General features: G+C 44.5%; 1 protein-coding gene across 1 annotated transcript; it reads right to left on the bottom strand.

Annotated features, from left to right (window-relative positions):
* Positions 1-1,179: 1,179 nt before the first annotated feature.
* On the bottom strand, positions 1,180-13,143 carry ajm1 (apical junction component 1 homolog). Its single transcript, XM_040198015.2, has 2 exons — positions 12,932-13,143; positions 1,180-6,431 (listed from the first exon to the last, which is right to left on the bottom strand). The coding sequence occupies exon 2, from the start codon at positions 6,375-6,377 to the stop codon at positions 3,105-3,107; it is 3,273 nt and encodes a 1,090-aa protein (XP_040053949.2). The 5' UTR covers positions 6,378-6,431; positions 12,932-13,143; the 3' UTR covers positions 1,180-3,104.
* Between the last annotated feature and the right edge of the window lie 834 nt (positions 13,144-13,977).

Genomic DNA, 13,977 nt, shown 5'->3' with positions numbered 1-13,977 from the left:
GTGCTGTCGGGAGAAACAATTCAACAGACTTTTTTTTTTTTTTTTGAAGAGAGTTGTGTTTCACTGCTTCACTGAGTCGGTGTAATTCAATGCTGCTTGAGTTTGAGCCACATCTTCCCTCATATCGACATCAACACCCAGCAGGGGGAAAGAAAAGAGCGGGGAAGGGAAAGCTGTAGCATGTGTGCATGGTGGGTGTTTCTCACGGTTCTCCTCAAACCAATGAAGGCATATTTCCATCCCAGTGTGGCTCCATGCGCGGTGAGGATTATGTGTTTATCTTCATCATTAGCTTCAAACGGCTTTCCATCCACTTTTCTCATCGTTTCACAGAGTCTTGCATCATTTCTATCAATAACCGTGACATTGTATACAACAAAGACATGAAATTAGCATTCGGCACCAAAGCAGGAAGTCGTGTCTTGAGGACCACTCTGTGGAACAAACATTCCCGAGAAGAAATCCTGGACACGTTCTGCGTTCCCGTCCCAGTGAATGCACCACATCAGCAGGAGCCCTGCAGCGTAGTCAAGGGAACGGCTTGATGCTCAGCCACTGAGGCCCAGTCTGCTGTCGCCTTTCATGGCCTAGATTCTGTGTGAACGCACACGCATTCACTGCGCCCACTGACCTGCTCTCTTAAAGAGACCCCAGTGCACTAATGTGCTGGACTCATCTGAGCCTCCACAACCCCGTCAGACAGCCAGCGCTGCCGAGCCGAGCGGCTCTGCTATTTTACCCTCACTGGTCAGAATGAGGAAGGTCAAGGTCACTTGTTGGTTTGTGCTCAGGGTTCATCTCGTCTTCTGAGACCAGAGAGGGAGAGAGAGATTTTAGAATGACTTGGATGAAATGATTTGGGATATTTTTAACGTTATAATAAACCTTCAAGGCTTATGTTTCTCTTAAGTCGTGGCGTCTTACTGGCCAATAGACATTTGAACTAACACAATGTCTCCTGACTTAGATTTAAACTTTGGACGTTGAAATGACATCAGATGTCAGATTTAATTCCTGTCAAAAACATCCATTGGAATAATATATAATAATAATATGTATATAACAAACTGTATTTGAAATGTTTAAGTGAGTTGATTTCATTTGATTTTCCTTTTATAATCCTCACTACTTGGACGTCCTGTCTCATGCTGCACGACACCTAAAGAACAGGCCGACACCCAGAGTTCCCATTCCCTTTATTAGATATGGTTTATAAATAGACACACTCAGACACATGTTGAAAGTATAAAAAATACAAGATTACAGAATTTTCTAGATATTTTAGTGAGGTCTCTTCTTCATAATCTTTGACACGTTTTTTTAAACTTGAGTGACGAAAATGTGTTTATTTTTTCTTACACAGCATAGTAGTTTTCACTTTCACAAAATCATTCATCAAGCAATTTACTGTCATCGATGTCATGTTAAAATGATCAAAGCATTAAAAACAGTCGCATGCAGCCAACAACCTCTGTACAGCGCGTCCTGTCAGACAGTCGATTGCTGTAACTCAAATATATATGTACTTTAAGTTAAATTGTCTTAAAACGTGTCAGGAGAGCATCACTGATATCACAAGGGAAGAGGTTGAAATGGGGAAGAAAGGTTAATAACTGGGAGAAAACGGCTTATTAAGGACTGATTGACAAATGCCCCCCTTTACTTCTTCCAGATGTGTAGTTATTTCACAACGGGGGTCCAACCATTTTCAAATAGTTTTGATTTTAGCACACAATATGTTTCAGCTGCACTTCCTCACCAGAGTGCTGGCAGGGAAATGAGGATTCAGGACGCTACAATAACAAAATCAAGAAATGTATTTATCTTGAGAGACGAGGCAACACGGCTGAGTTGCATTGAAACATGTTTCTAAAAACAATAAATGAGCTATGCAAAGGTTCTCATTGGCTAAAACCAAATAGGACAATATAAATCACACATGTAATAAACCTAGTGCAGCACAAATACACAACTAATGTCTTCTCAAGCATTTATATACCATATAGCTACTGTGCCAGAGCTGGCTCACCTTGTTCTAAGGACAATAACTCCAGCTGCTTGTTCATATCTTTTTTTGTTTGTAAATATATCTAAAAATACAACTCATCAACTTCAGTGTTTTATGACATTGCATGATTTACTTGGCTTTACAGCAAGTATTCTTTTTGTCACTCCGACTATTCACAGTGTTTAAAACTGAACAGCACCTACGATGTGGCTGCTGACTGGCACCATTTCAAGAGCCGACGTGGAGGTCAGCAGAGAAGAAGGAATTAAAGACCTTCCAAACTCTCCAAGATACGCTATTAAACTCAAAGAGCACAATGTTCACTTACTTCTACTTACCAACAATACGACTTTGTACCGGTTTATTGATGTTTAAAGTAGCACAAGTGTGACTTTTTCAGCTTTTATTGTTTTCTCATGATTTGCTTTGCCACTAAAACTTTCAATAATTGATCTCAATTTCATTTCAAAACATTCTCTACAGATGTGTACAATAATATAATAATTATAATGATATATAATTATAATACTATATATAATTATATATTAATAATTAACTAAAACAACTATAGGAATGTGGTACTTAAGTCATGAAGCAACTTTGCATAGAAAGTGTTTACGTGGCTAAGAAAATAATGTTTAATATTTCCTGTATGATTGACCACTTGAGTCAAATATGAAAAGATTGTAATGTTATACTCACAGAAATGAACTCTCATTTAAATAGGCTAAGCTGAAAAAAACTACATGTATTGCTGTTCGGTTGTATAAATCAAAATATCATAATGTCAGTAGGTAATCCCTGCTAAAGAGAATGTGGTGTAACAGTGGATGACCAGGATACAGACTAACCATGTGCTTGTTAGAAATTTTAAAACAACTGATGTACTGTACTCATTCCGCACCTGACAAGAAGTATTCTGAAAAAGAATAATACTGATCAAGCAAACATGAAGATATATATATATATATATATATATATATCATTCTGATAACAAAATACGTATCTACAAATGTTTATAATTGGATTGATATATAAATATGTGTAACAATATATATGTATTTCTATACATATATATTTACAACAAAAGGTGCACTTAAATAATGTCATCAAGGAGATGCGGAGTACCTACCCAGTCCAACGTCCTGGGCTCCGATGCAGCCATAATCATGCACATGAACTGTTTACCGGTCCTCTTATCGATAGGATAAATAGTTGTGGGTGTGAACCTTATGTTATTTTCCACAAACTCACAGAGCTGCTGATATACCTGTGGGTATTCATGGCGTAGGAAAACGCCTCTAATCCTTAACTCCCGTTGTATATTTATAAAACAGATCTCCCTGGCCTTCCTGCCCTCCTCTCCCTCTTTGTCGATATCTGCTGTCCCAGGCGGTGGGGTGAGGATCAGCGTCTCCATGTCACTCTCTTTCTTGTGAACCTTTCTCTCCGGACTGAAGGAAGCCAGTGCTACCTTTGCATATTTTCTGACCGTTGGAGCTTGGTTTCTTGGAGATGGCCCGTCAGGCAACTGGTCGCCAACAGCAATGGATACATTCAAGATGAAACATTCGTTAGGGTCGTACTCCGTGCCAGCTTCCTGTAGCTCCTTACAGTACTCCCCTAGGTTGTCCTTGAAGCTTTCAAGCTCTCGGAGAGACAGGTACGTAGGAGACATAAGCAGACTGTCCAGGCCATATTGCAGGAATTTACTAGATGACACAGGATTTGGAAAACCAAGGAATAGAACGCCTCTACCTCGAGAAAGGTAGCCAACTTTGGCGATACGGGAGAAGGCTTTGTGGACTTCAACAGTCTCCCGGCAGTGTTTGATGATGTGACGGCATATGCTGCCAATTCTGCCGTACAGGCAGCTTTCTTTATGTGTGTCCCAGTCTTCCCTGCGGCAGTTACGGGAGCAATAGTAAGTGTAGCAGCTGTGGCAGGATTTAAAATATAGGCAAGCATTGAACAGGGTCTCCGTCCTTCGGCATTTGTTGTTCGAGCACATCATTGTATCATCCTCATCTGGGCTCTGATCTGGAGAGCACTCATCTGCACTCTTCATTGCATCACTGGCTCCGTCCATGTCCCGAAAAGCATCAGGATTCATTCTTATTGAGGTTGGCTGCTTGTCAAGAGGAGGTGGTTCGTCTGTATATGCCTTTGAGCTCTTTCTGGACAGAGATACTGCTTCCTCCTCATCAATTAACTTCTTTAGTTGATCAAGAATGTCTTCACTTGCCCTTCTACTGGGCGGCTTGTAATCAGTCACAAGATCAGCCAGAAGTTCATCAAGTTGCTCAAGGCTTTGTTGTAGTGAGGCATTATCATGCATCTTCTCTTTGGTTGAGCTTTCAAAGTCTCGCTGAAAGGGTTCTGGACCCTCAGTGCTTCTGGAGTCAAGAATGTCCCAACTGGCAGACCGTCCTTCAGCCTTATTAAGTTTCCCTGGTCGAATGTCATTGTCAGTGATTGTTATTTCAGGAGTGACAAACCAAAGTTTACTAGTAGGGCTCTTTGATGTCTCTGTTGGGCTTTTGTCAATTAGTGAGCTATCAGACATTGATAAGGCTGCATAGCGTCTTGGTGAACTGGAAAGATTGACTACCACAGGTTGTGGTTTATCCCCTGTGGCTTCTCCGGGTTTCCTGGAGTCAAGAAGATCGTCATAGCTCTGACCCCGCTGTACAGTAAGAGGTTGTTCCCTCTCTACACGAGAGTTGAGAATATTGTCCCAGGACCTCGAGTAAGATTTTGAATCGGTGCCAATTCTTTGCGGTTCTACACATGGGTTGGCGTACCATGGTGTTAACACAGGCTCTTGACGAACTCTGGTTGGTGTGACTTGGGATACATAAGAGGCAGGATTGGTGGAATAACCAGATGCATCTGAGCCATACCAGTCTGTTTGTGCTGGAATAACTCTAGCATGTCTTCGGCCTTCCGTGTAATACGCCCTTGCTGGAATATGATGCTCTGGTGGCATTGCATACATGTCGCTGGAATAATAAAACCTTGGAGGAGCAGTCTGGATTTGATAAGACCTTGGATCATCCCCATAAAACAATCTAGTTGGAGGTGTCTGTATGATGTATGGCCCTGGTTCACTTGCTGCATAAGGTTTGGAATGCCCTGCCTGCACAGAGTATTGATAGGGCTCCATCTCAGGATAATAGGGTCTTGTAGTTACAGCATGTACCATTCGAGTCCTTGGATCTTGCACATACTGCACTTTTGGAGTATATGTTTGTCCTGGTGTGTAACGTTCATCATGAAAGCCAGAACTTGGTTGGGGAGGAGCAGTAGTCACATATCTCCCTGGATCATCTGCATAAAAGAACTTAGTTGGCACATTGGGACTGGAATGAGCTCTGCGTTCCCTTCCATGGTAATCACCTGATGAAGGCATTCTTTGCAAGGGAATCTCCATGGGTTGCATGTAACTATTTGGCATGCTGCGGGAATATTGATAAGCTTGCCTGCCCTCTGTGCCTAATGAGTCCGTGGGAGTGGATGTTCTTGAGTAGGAGAAATGGCGTGGTACAGTCCTACTCCTGCCCCCACCACTGTGGTGCCTCTGCCAGGGTATGTCCACTTGTTGTGTAGCCGGTTTTCGTCCTGTATGATGTAATGGCGCATCATCAGGTTTTATGTCAACCCGACACCTTACATGTGGGCTAGTTGCTGGTTTATCCAGCCCTGCATCTTCAGAATTATCAGCGGCATATTGTGGTGAGTATCTGCTGCTGTCACCCATTTGAGGCTGCAACTTAATGGGATGAAGTCCATGCATATGAGCCCTGGTTGCTGCATGGGAGGACTCCCTACGCGGTGATACCTCAGGCCTCCAGCGAGAGTCCCTTGGAGACCTTTGGGATTCCCGTCCCTTCCTCCCTGAAGATGACGAACCATCAAAAGACACAGGGGTGAGACTGGTCTGCACTCGAGGGGCACTTTTGGACCTGGTTCTTCTTTTTTGTTCAGGTACAATGACTTCACCTTTCATATCTGCGGCCATTGGTTGAGGGGTTAATCTGTGGCTGAAAATGTCCGGAGCAGAAAAGCGGTATTTCTGCTGGCGGCCCAAGGCATTCCAGACCACGTCTGGGTTGGCTGCATGCCTATCAGCCTTCTTGTATGGGGACTCCATTGAGTATTTGTGTGATTTGGGGTATTCCAATGACCTGTAGTCAAAGGAACGGCACTGCCTCTTATTGACTTTGCTCTTGCTGTCCTCCAGTGTGCTGTAATTTATAAAATCACATTGTTTGGAGGGTTGCAGGGACTTGTAATGTGAAGAAATGGGGACCACTTTAATATCTTGACGCACGGTTGTCAGTATGTCAGGAGGGTCTGTGCGTGTCATCTTAAAGGGACTCCTCTAGTTTTCTCCATCAAGTTGCTTTAATGTTGATGTTGCCTGCAGAGGGGAGCAGAGAATTTTAGTTAGTTTAAAAAAAACAGGAAACAGGAAACACAATTTTTTCCCAACAATTACGTATGGAGAAGAACCATACTAGACCAAACTATAGCAGACATATTCAACCATTTAAAATATGTATATAATTCAATATATGTATATAATGAACTTGCAATAATGTTTCATTTAGAATCATGCTGGCAGGTTTATTCAATTCAATATTTTTGTGTTCTAATTTAAGTGGTTTAGGGGCAGTGAAAGATTTCTGAGGGACTTCAGCTAATATGATACACCAACAGCATCTCCAAAACCGCCTTCAGGGACATTGCACGCCTCCGGCCCTCACTGTCTGCTGCCACCACCGAAAATCTCATGTATGGCCTCATAACCTCCAGACCTGACTATTGCAACAGGATCCTCTGCGGCTCTCCCAACCAAATCCTCAATACACTCCAGTATGTTCAGGACACCCCCGCTCGACTGCTCACCTCCACCCGCCGCTGTGAACTCGTGATCACCCCGGTCCTACGCAACCTCCAAGTACAGGATGGACTCACCACCTACAGGCCAACAACCTCGCATCCTCCCCCTCCATGCCCCTACCCGAGGCCTGCAAACTCCCTAAAGACCATCAGGACCAAGTGATTGGAAATGGGATATCATCTCAATTGTAATATTAAGACTGATTAACATCTTATTCTCTACCATTCTCAACAAATACCCCTGAGGCTAGTAAAGCTTGTGATATATAAAAATATAAGACCATGACATCACATTTAAATGCCTCTAAATGTGTTCATTCATCTGACAATGAGCAATAACAGTAGTGATGAACTGCAAGCAACCAAGCCAACCTGCTCATATCGCCCAATGTCAACGCATCAAAGGACTTTACCCGCCCACCACTTTGCAATCAGTATCAGGGGAGAACTTTGTTCAGGTAACCAGAGGAGTTTCTGACAACTACACATGCAACTGAGCGTTGCAGCAGCGGATGGAAGTTTACATTATACACACAGAAAAAACATGCAATGAGACATATTTATTCAGAGGAGAATAAAGATTTAAAGCAATTTACAAAATCAGCAGAATGCTGGAAATAGGTTTTCCACATAACTCCTGGAGAATGAACCCGAGACTCACAATATTCACATTAAACACACCGATATCAGAACCATTGCAGAAACAGAATCATTTATTTAAGTATGGTGGTTCATAAATTTTGACAATAAAACAAGAATTTAGAATATTTAAACCAACCCGCCGCCGGTCATGGGTTAAAGGTCATTCCCCACTTTCGCTGATGGCGACTTACATTGGCTTATGTCAAGGATTAGCAAAAGGCAGAAGAAAGCCTTTGATGCCAGTCGCTAATGACTCGCAGCACAGTGAATGACGCTTTCTGCTATTCGGTGCTTCTGATCCCACCGGCTGCAGACGCCACTACATGAATTTAACACGGGATTTTAAGGGCAGCAGTTTCAAAGTATGCAGGAATTAAAATAATACTCACTGTACATAATAATAAAATATGAAAGCTGCTGAAACCTGTGTGCGACCCCTGCAGGAGACAGAAGCTGACCCAGATGGAGCACCTGGTGGAGCAGACGCTCAGCCTGGAGCAGACGGAGGACGAGGACGCCGTTGACATAGCTGATGTCTTCCTAAAATCCTGTGGCAACTGCAGCCAAGTGCACATTTGTAAAAGTCCCTTTAAACTGTCTGAGAGCAGCTTCTGTCGCGTGAAGGTCAAGTACAGATTGAATGTTAATTAAAAGAACGACACGCCTCGTTCCAGTCCAGCAGACTGTAAATACCATCGGCCCACACGTGACCATCATGGAGATCCAATACGAAGCCTACTTATGGTTATAATGTGCATGAATGCTCAATCACACACTCTAGTGCCACTTCACGCAGACAAAGATGATGTTGAACAACACATTTAAAATATTAACGTAATTTTCTGGAGTGATGATGAAACATTAGTTAAACGTTGTACCCCTGAAATCAAGGTTAAAAGGCCTGGAGGGCAGGGCTGGCAATGCTCTAGACTTTATAAATCACTCAACTCTGAAAAAAGCTGGAACATTCTAGTAGTGATATTCCAATAACAAAGTGTTTGTTTCAGAAGGATTCATAAAATGCCGTTCCATGTTGTTCGAGGATGCCGCGTGGGCACAGATGGCGGCGTGCAGTGAGCGTTACTCTGCCTTCACACTCTGTCTGTCAGCTTCCCTGCAAGTGGCCTGTCAGCATCACGTGACGTCATTGAGCGTGAAAACAGAGACTAGTCTCAGTAACAGTAAAAAAAAATAGATATTTGGACTGTCGAATGCCTCCAATGTGCTCACTTGACTGTGTAATAGAAGTGGAAGTGTAGCAGTGTTACTTCTGGTCAGTGGTCATAGCGAGCACTGTTTTGCGTGTTGCATTGTGGGTATTTGCTGTGGCTGCACCACTGGCACTGAACACGGGCAGAACTGGTCGAGGCGCTCAAGACTTTCCCTCCCCCCAGATTCACAACTCCACACTACTAAGAGTTAACATTGCCGAAGAATCCAAACGTCCACACTGAAAACAAAAGCGTCTAACAACCACAGACTGCAGAGAAGAAGTGGGCGTGGGCGGCGTGAAGTCCCCCATCTTTAGTCAGGACGTTTGGACCCTCGCCATCGCCACGTGTTGCCAGCAGTGAACAGAAGTTACTGTATTTGGACTTTGGAGGAGAGACGTAGTGTTTTCCATCACTCCTCAAGCCACGACTACAGGGTGAAAGAATCGGCCGGCTCAGTTTAGAACTCACGCAGGATTTGATAACTGACAGAAGCAGGTACAGTTACAACGTGAATTGAATATTTCCCACAAGAGGGAATCTTCTTCTCCGGGGGCTCTGGTATCTCGCGGGGGTGCGTTCACTATTTTATGTGATTGGCTCCACATCCGAGAGTAACTCCACCAGGTTGGTCACCGTTACCTTCCTCTCTAGCTCCATCTGCTGAGCGGACCTGGACTCGCTCGCTCTCCTCAGCTCGTCAATGTCACAGTACACCCAGTGAACAAACCGTAAACATCACATGGGATGTAATACAACACATTCATTTATAACCTCATGAAGTGAAGTCAAACTCTCACAAGCCCGTCTATGGGGATGAAATAAGGAGGAAATCCATCAAACGAGGAGTAGACATGGTTCCTCTACCAGGATGAACATGACGTGACGGATGTCATGTGGAAAGCATTAAATGACTTACAAGATATACAATATGTTTAACTCATAATACAGACATGATTATACGATCTAATATCACACAAACTGTACTTCTACCACGAGTCATGACACATGTTATCATTCCTACTGCTTGACCTCCTAACACAGGCACACGGCGTAAACCCTGTTTAACCCACTATGTTGCTTTTATCACAAATGAGGTCATATGTCCGTATCCTGCTCATGCTGCTACAGTAAGTCGGTTCCAGTACAGAACGGCAGTGACACTCAGCAACATGCTAAGAAGAACCTCCATTATGCTCCTGTCAGCGAGCGGTGCTTTGTTGGTGCTCTGTCGCCCTCAGCGCTGCAGAGAAAGAAGCTGCTAGTTGAGGGACAAATAATAATTGGGCCTTTCAAGCTTGAGAGGAGATGACGTTGCATTATTATGGTCCCTTCAACGGTGGGCTCGTGGAGAGTAAGTCTGCTTCCATCTTGGACTAAATGTCTTTACGTGACCGTGACACATGACACACAAACCCGTGCAGAAATAAATAATGAAAGAGTAAATAGCTGTGGGTTGTTTGGATGTAAACACACACGTCCGCTCGAAGGAGAGGCTTTCTCCTTACTTCTCATCACATATTGCAGTTTATCAGTGACACACAGGTCTGCATCCGTCTCACCATTGCTCCTGATTCCACCGGCGTGGCCTCCGGCATCACGCTGCTCGGCCTCTTGACACAATTACACGTGAACTGGCCAGATTCAGCTGGATAAATCACGGTTCCAGAAACCATCTGTCGCGATGCATCATGAGTCCGTAGTTAACTGAGAGACCGAGAGGCTTCTTGTTTCAGCCGCACCTGCGTGTTCTCTGCTAAATCAGTGCTGTTTCACACATAACGTTGGTCTGAAAAACCGATCCGGGCTGAAAGAACTGACACATGTTGCTATTGAGTGACCGCTGGCCTTTTTCTTTTTCATCATGGATTTCCCCACACCAGTTACACCAAATCCATCCCCATGAATATGATCCTTAGTTTACTGGGCTGGTTAGTGTGGTATCCTTTGCCTATTGACATCTCGTCATGCATGTGCATGTAAACTCCAGCATCGAGGCGAACAAGCTGACAGTTATTTGAGGTTCTTGGGAAAACACGGCTCATATTAATTCGATTTTTGTTCCGGCAAACAGGCGCCATTCATCTCCATCCTGCAGTGACACCGAGCAAACAGTGTCTCACCTCAAGCCAGACGAGGGAAAAGGCAGAAGAATCCCAGCAAGATAACAAAAGCGTAAAAGAAAGCACAGAATATATTGTGATAAAATGGTAATCTGCATGAGAAACGATGGAAAAGCACAAACTAAATTGTCCTTATAGAAATACATTTGACCCTGGAAGCGGTGAATCATTGTTAGTACTTTTCACACATTCTACTACTCATTGTTCTAGTGCTACTGACCCTTTGTTAACCTATATAACTAAAAACTGGTAAACCCTCGTTCCGCTCTGCTCTCTCCCTTCCGGCCACGTTGTCACCACACACCAACTATTGACGGCAGGGGGCCGCGAGCCGGAGGGCCCGGCCGAGGCTGCAGCGCATGCGCCGCGGGTCGATTCGACATCACGCGTCTACTGCTACTTCTGCCTCCACACACAGCGCGGCAGCAGGAGACGTGGCTAAAGCCCCCAAAGCCGGGTTCTGACGACTGCTCCAGCGTCCATTGACAATACAGGCTACGAAATAGAGAGACAGCAATTGCTTTTCAGTACTTCTGTGGAGCGGCTTTATTTACCAGCAACTAACAATACGTTCTTGTCCCTTAACTATACCCCTCCGGGAATCATTGCTTTTTGAGTTTTAATCAGTCATAGGATGGATAAACCTTCTTCAGGGACATTGTAAGCACGTATCCTCCTATTGAGAAACCCACATATGCATCAACAGGGGGGGAAAAAATATAATGATCTGTGAGTTGGCTGACAAAAAGTAGTGGATATGCATGATGCTGTAAATATTCATTAATGTTGAGACGAATGAGCCTGCAGACAGGGTTTAAATGCAGAAGAGTCGAGGCAGCAAATGGATTTGTGGAAGTCTCATAGGCGCAGACAGCAAACTGATCAAATACCCAGAAAGGTTCAAATGAAGTATACGAAGATATAAATAACCAGCATACTCAATGTTCCCTGTAAAGATCCCAAATTTGATCAAAGACAAGAAGGCCCTGAGAGTGCTCCGTAGTGTGCCGAGTTAAATCTCCCACCGCCGTGAATCATGGGTGGATTCTGCTTTGGGAGCGTTTGTTTTACGATGTTCCCTCGCAACTCCGCACCGCTCCACCGGCGCACGCGGCTAACTGACCGCCGTTAGCGTCCTTGCACCAACTCCGGTTAAAACAATTTTAACTTTATTAATTGAAACAGTATTTGGATGGACAGCTAAGGAGCTAACGCTTACATTAACATCATTAAATCACCTGAAAACATGACATGATCATTTTTATTAGTTTTACTGGATAGTTAGCTAAAAACTATCAATTTAGATTTGGCTTTAGCGTTAGCTTAATTTACCTTACTTCTACCAATATATGAATAATTTATGTTATATGCATTGAATGTAATGTATATATATATGTATGTATATATATACTCACACAAAATACGTTCAATGCATATCATATATATGTATCATATATATATAAAATATACGTATATTCTAAATCAATTGCACTATGTGAGTCGATTGGTCATGCATATCATTAAATACTCAATTAGTACGTTATTTAAATCCTTCTCAAGTTTAATTGAATTGATTAACAGATGTAATAACCTCACATCACTGTATTCAAACTGCACTGGAATAGAACGTGTCAGCGGTCTGTCTGTCCGTCCGTCCGTCCGTCTGTCTGCGGCCTCTGTACAACATCTGGCTCTCCCGCCGGTGTCCTCGCGCCGGCGCCTCCTCGCGTACCGGCGGCCCCCCGGTGCCGAGGGCCCGGGCCCCCCCGACGCCCGGACTGCGTCCAGAAGCGAGCCCCCGTCCGGCCGAGCGCGACGTCAGTGTCCGGGGACCCGGCGGGGGGTCGCGTGCACCGGGAGGCCACGAAGACAACGTCACGCTGTTCGCAAATTACGGGCACGTTCGATGCATTTCAACGTGTGCGCGGATGCCAAAGCAGAGGCGCACACGCGTATCGGGGCGGATGCGCGTCTGCTTGAGCATCGCGGCGATGTCACACGAGATAAGGTCCCCGTCGCCCGGGGGAAGCTGCACGTCTTACCGCGTCGCTCCAAGCCCCTGCTGATCCGGCTCTTTCCGTCACGGATGCGATCGCGCCTCCCCGATGACGACATCGGACATGTGCAAAAGGTAGAGCCGCAATATCCGCCTTTTCGCTCACATTCCCCGGGTTATTTCCCTCTCCTCTTCCTCACGCCACACACCGTTGGTTGATTTCTGCGCAACCCCGCTGCACCATCCACATCCCCCCTCCCCTCGAGCACACACACACACCCTCCTCCCTCCCTCCCTCCCTCCCTCTCCCTCCCTCTCCCTCTCTCCATCACGCCTGCAGCATTGACTCGAGCCGCTGCAAACCTCCATCATCAGCTTCTCTGCCTCTGTGATTTCCTCCGTCTGTTTGACCGTGACACACATATTTCCACCAATGACCGTTTGTTCTCCCGTCAACACGTGGCCCTCCGTGACCTTGACCTCAGCGCCAGTCAGGGCTATACGTGTGCTTCCGGTGTTAGAGTCCATCGTTGTTTGTTGTTGGTGAGCAAAGGTCGCCTTGGTCTCCTGCGACTATTTGGGTTTTTTGATTGTTACATCAATACTCAGCTATTTCACATATCATACAATATAAGTGTCAGACACATTTCATATAGTGTTTCATATAAATGTTCATTTATATGGATTTCCTCGTATCACGGCCACAAATATTAGATTAGATTAAAGTGCAGCAGAACTGTCTGTCATTGCACGTTCATTTTGAAATAGTGTATTCCTGTTAGTGGCTTTTTGTACCTCTCCACACGTTACAACAAATGTCATAGAAACACACAACAGGAGCTACTTCTTCTTCCTTGTAGGTGGCGCTGTTGAGCCGGTTTCAAAGCCAGGGAAAATATTTCAATAGTTGAGTGAGTCTTTGAGCGCTTACATTTATCTTTCAGTCGGTGCTTCACCGATGCAGCAAATCCTCCTTGAATAATTAAATATTTGTAATATTTGCATAAAAAATGACTGAAACCAAATGTGAGCGTTGGGACCTTAGGACCTGGGAGGCTTAAACTCAAGGAGAGCCTCTCCATATAAAGGAGA

This window comes from Gasterosteus aculeatus, chromosome 14, assembly GCF_964276395.1.
Source record: "Gasterosteus aculeatus chromosome 14, fGasAcu3.hap1.1, whole genome shotgun sequence".
In the NCBI taxonomy this organism is placed as follows: domain Eukaryota; kingdom Metazoa; phylum Chordata; class Actinopteri; order Perciformes; family Gasterosteidae; genus Gasterosteus; species Gasterosteus aculeatus.
This window is presented reverse-complemented; position numbering and strand designations above follow the sequence as displayed.

Excerpts from the sequence above, each read along its gene's own strand:
- ajm1 (XM_040198015.2), bottom strand. The coding sequence starts at position 6,377 with ATGACACGCACAGACCCTCCTGACATACTGACAACCGTGCGTCAAGAT.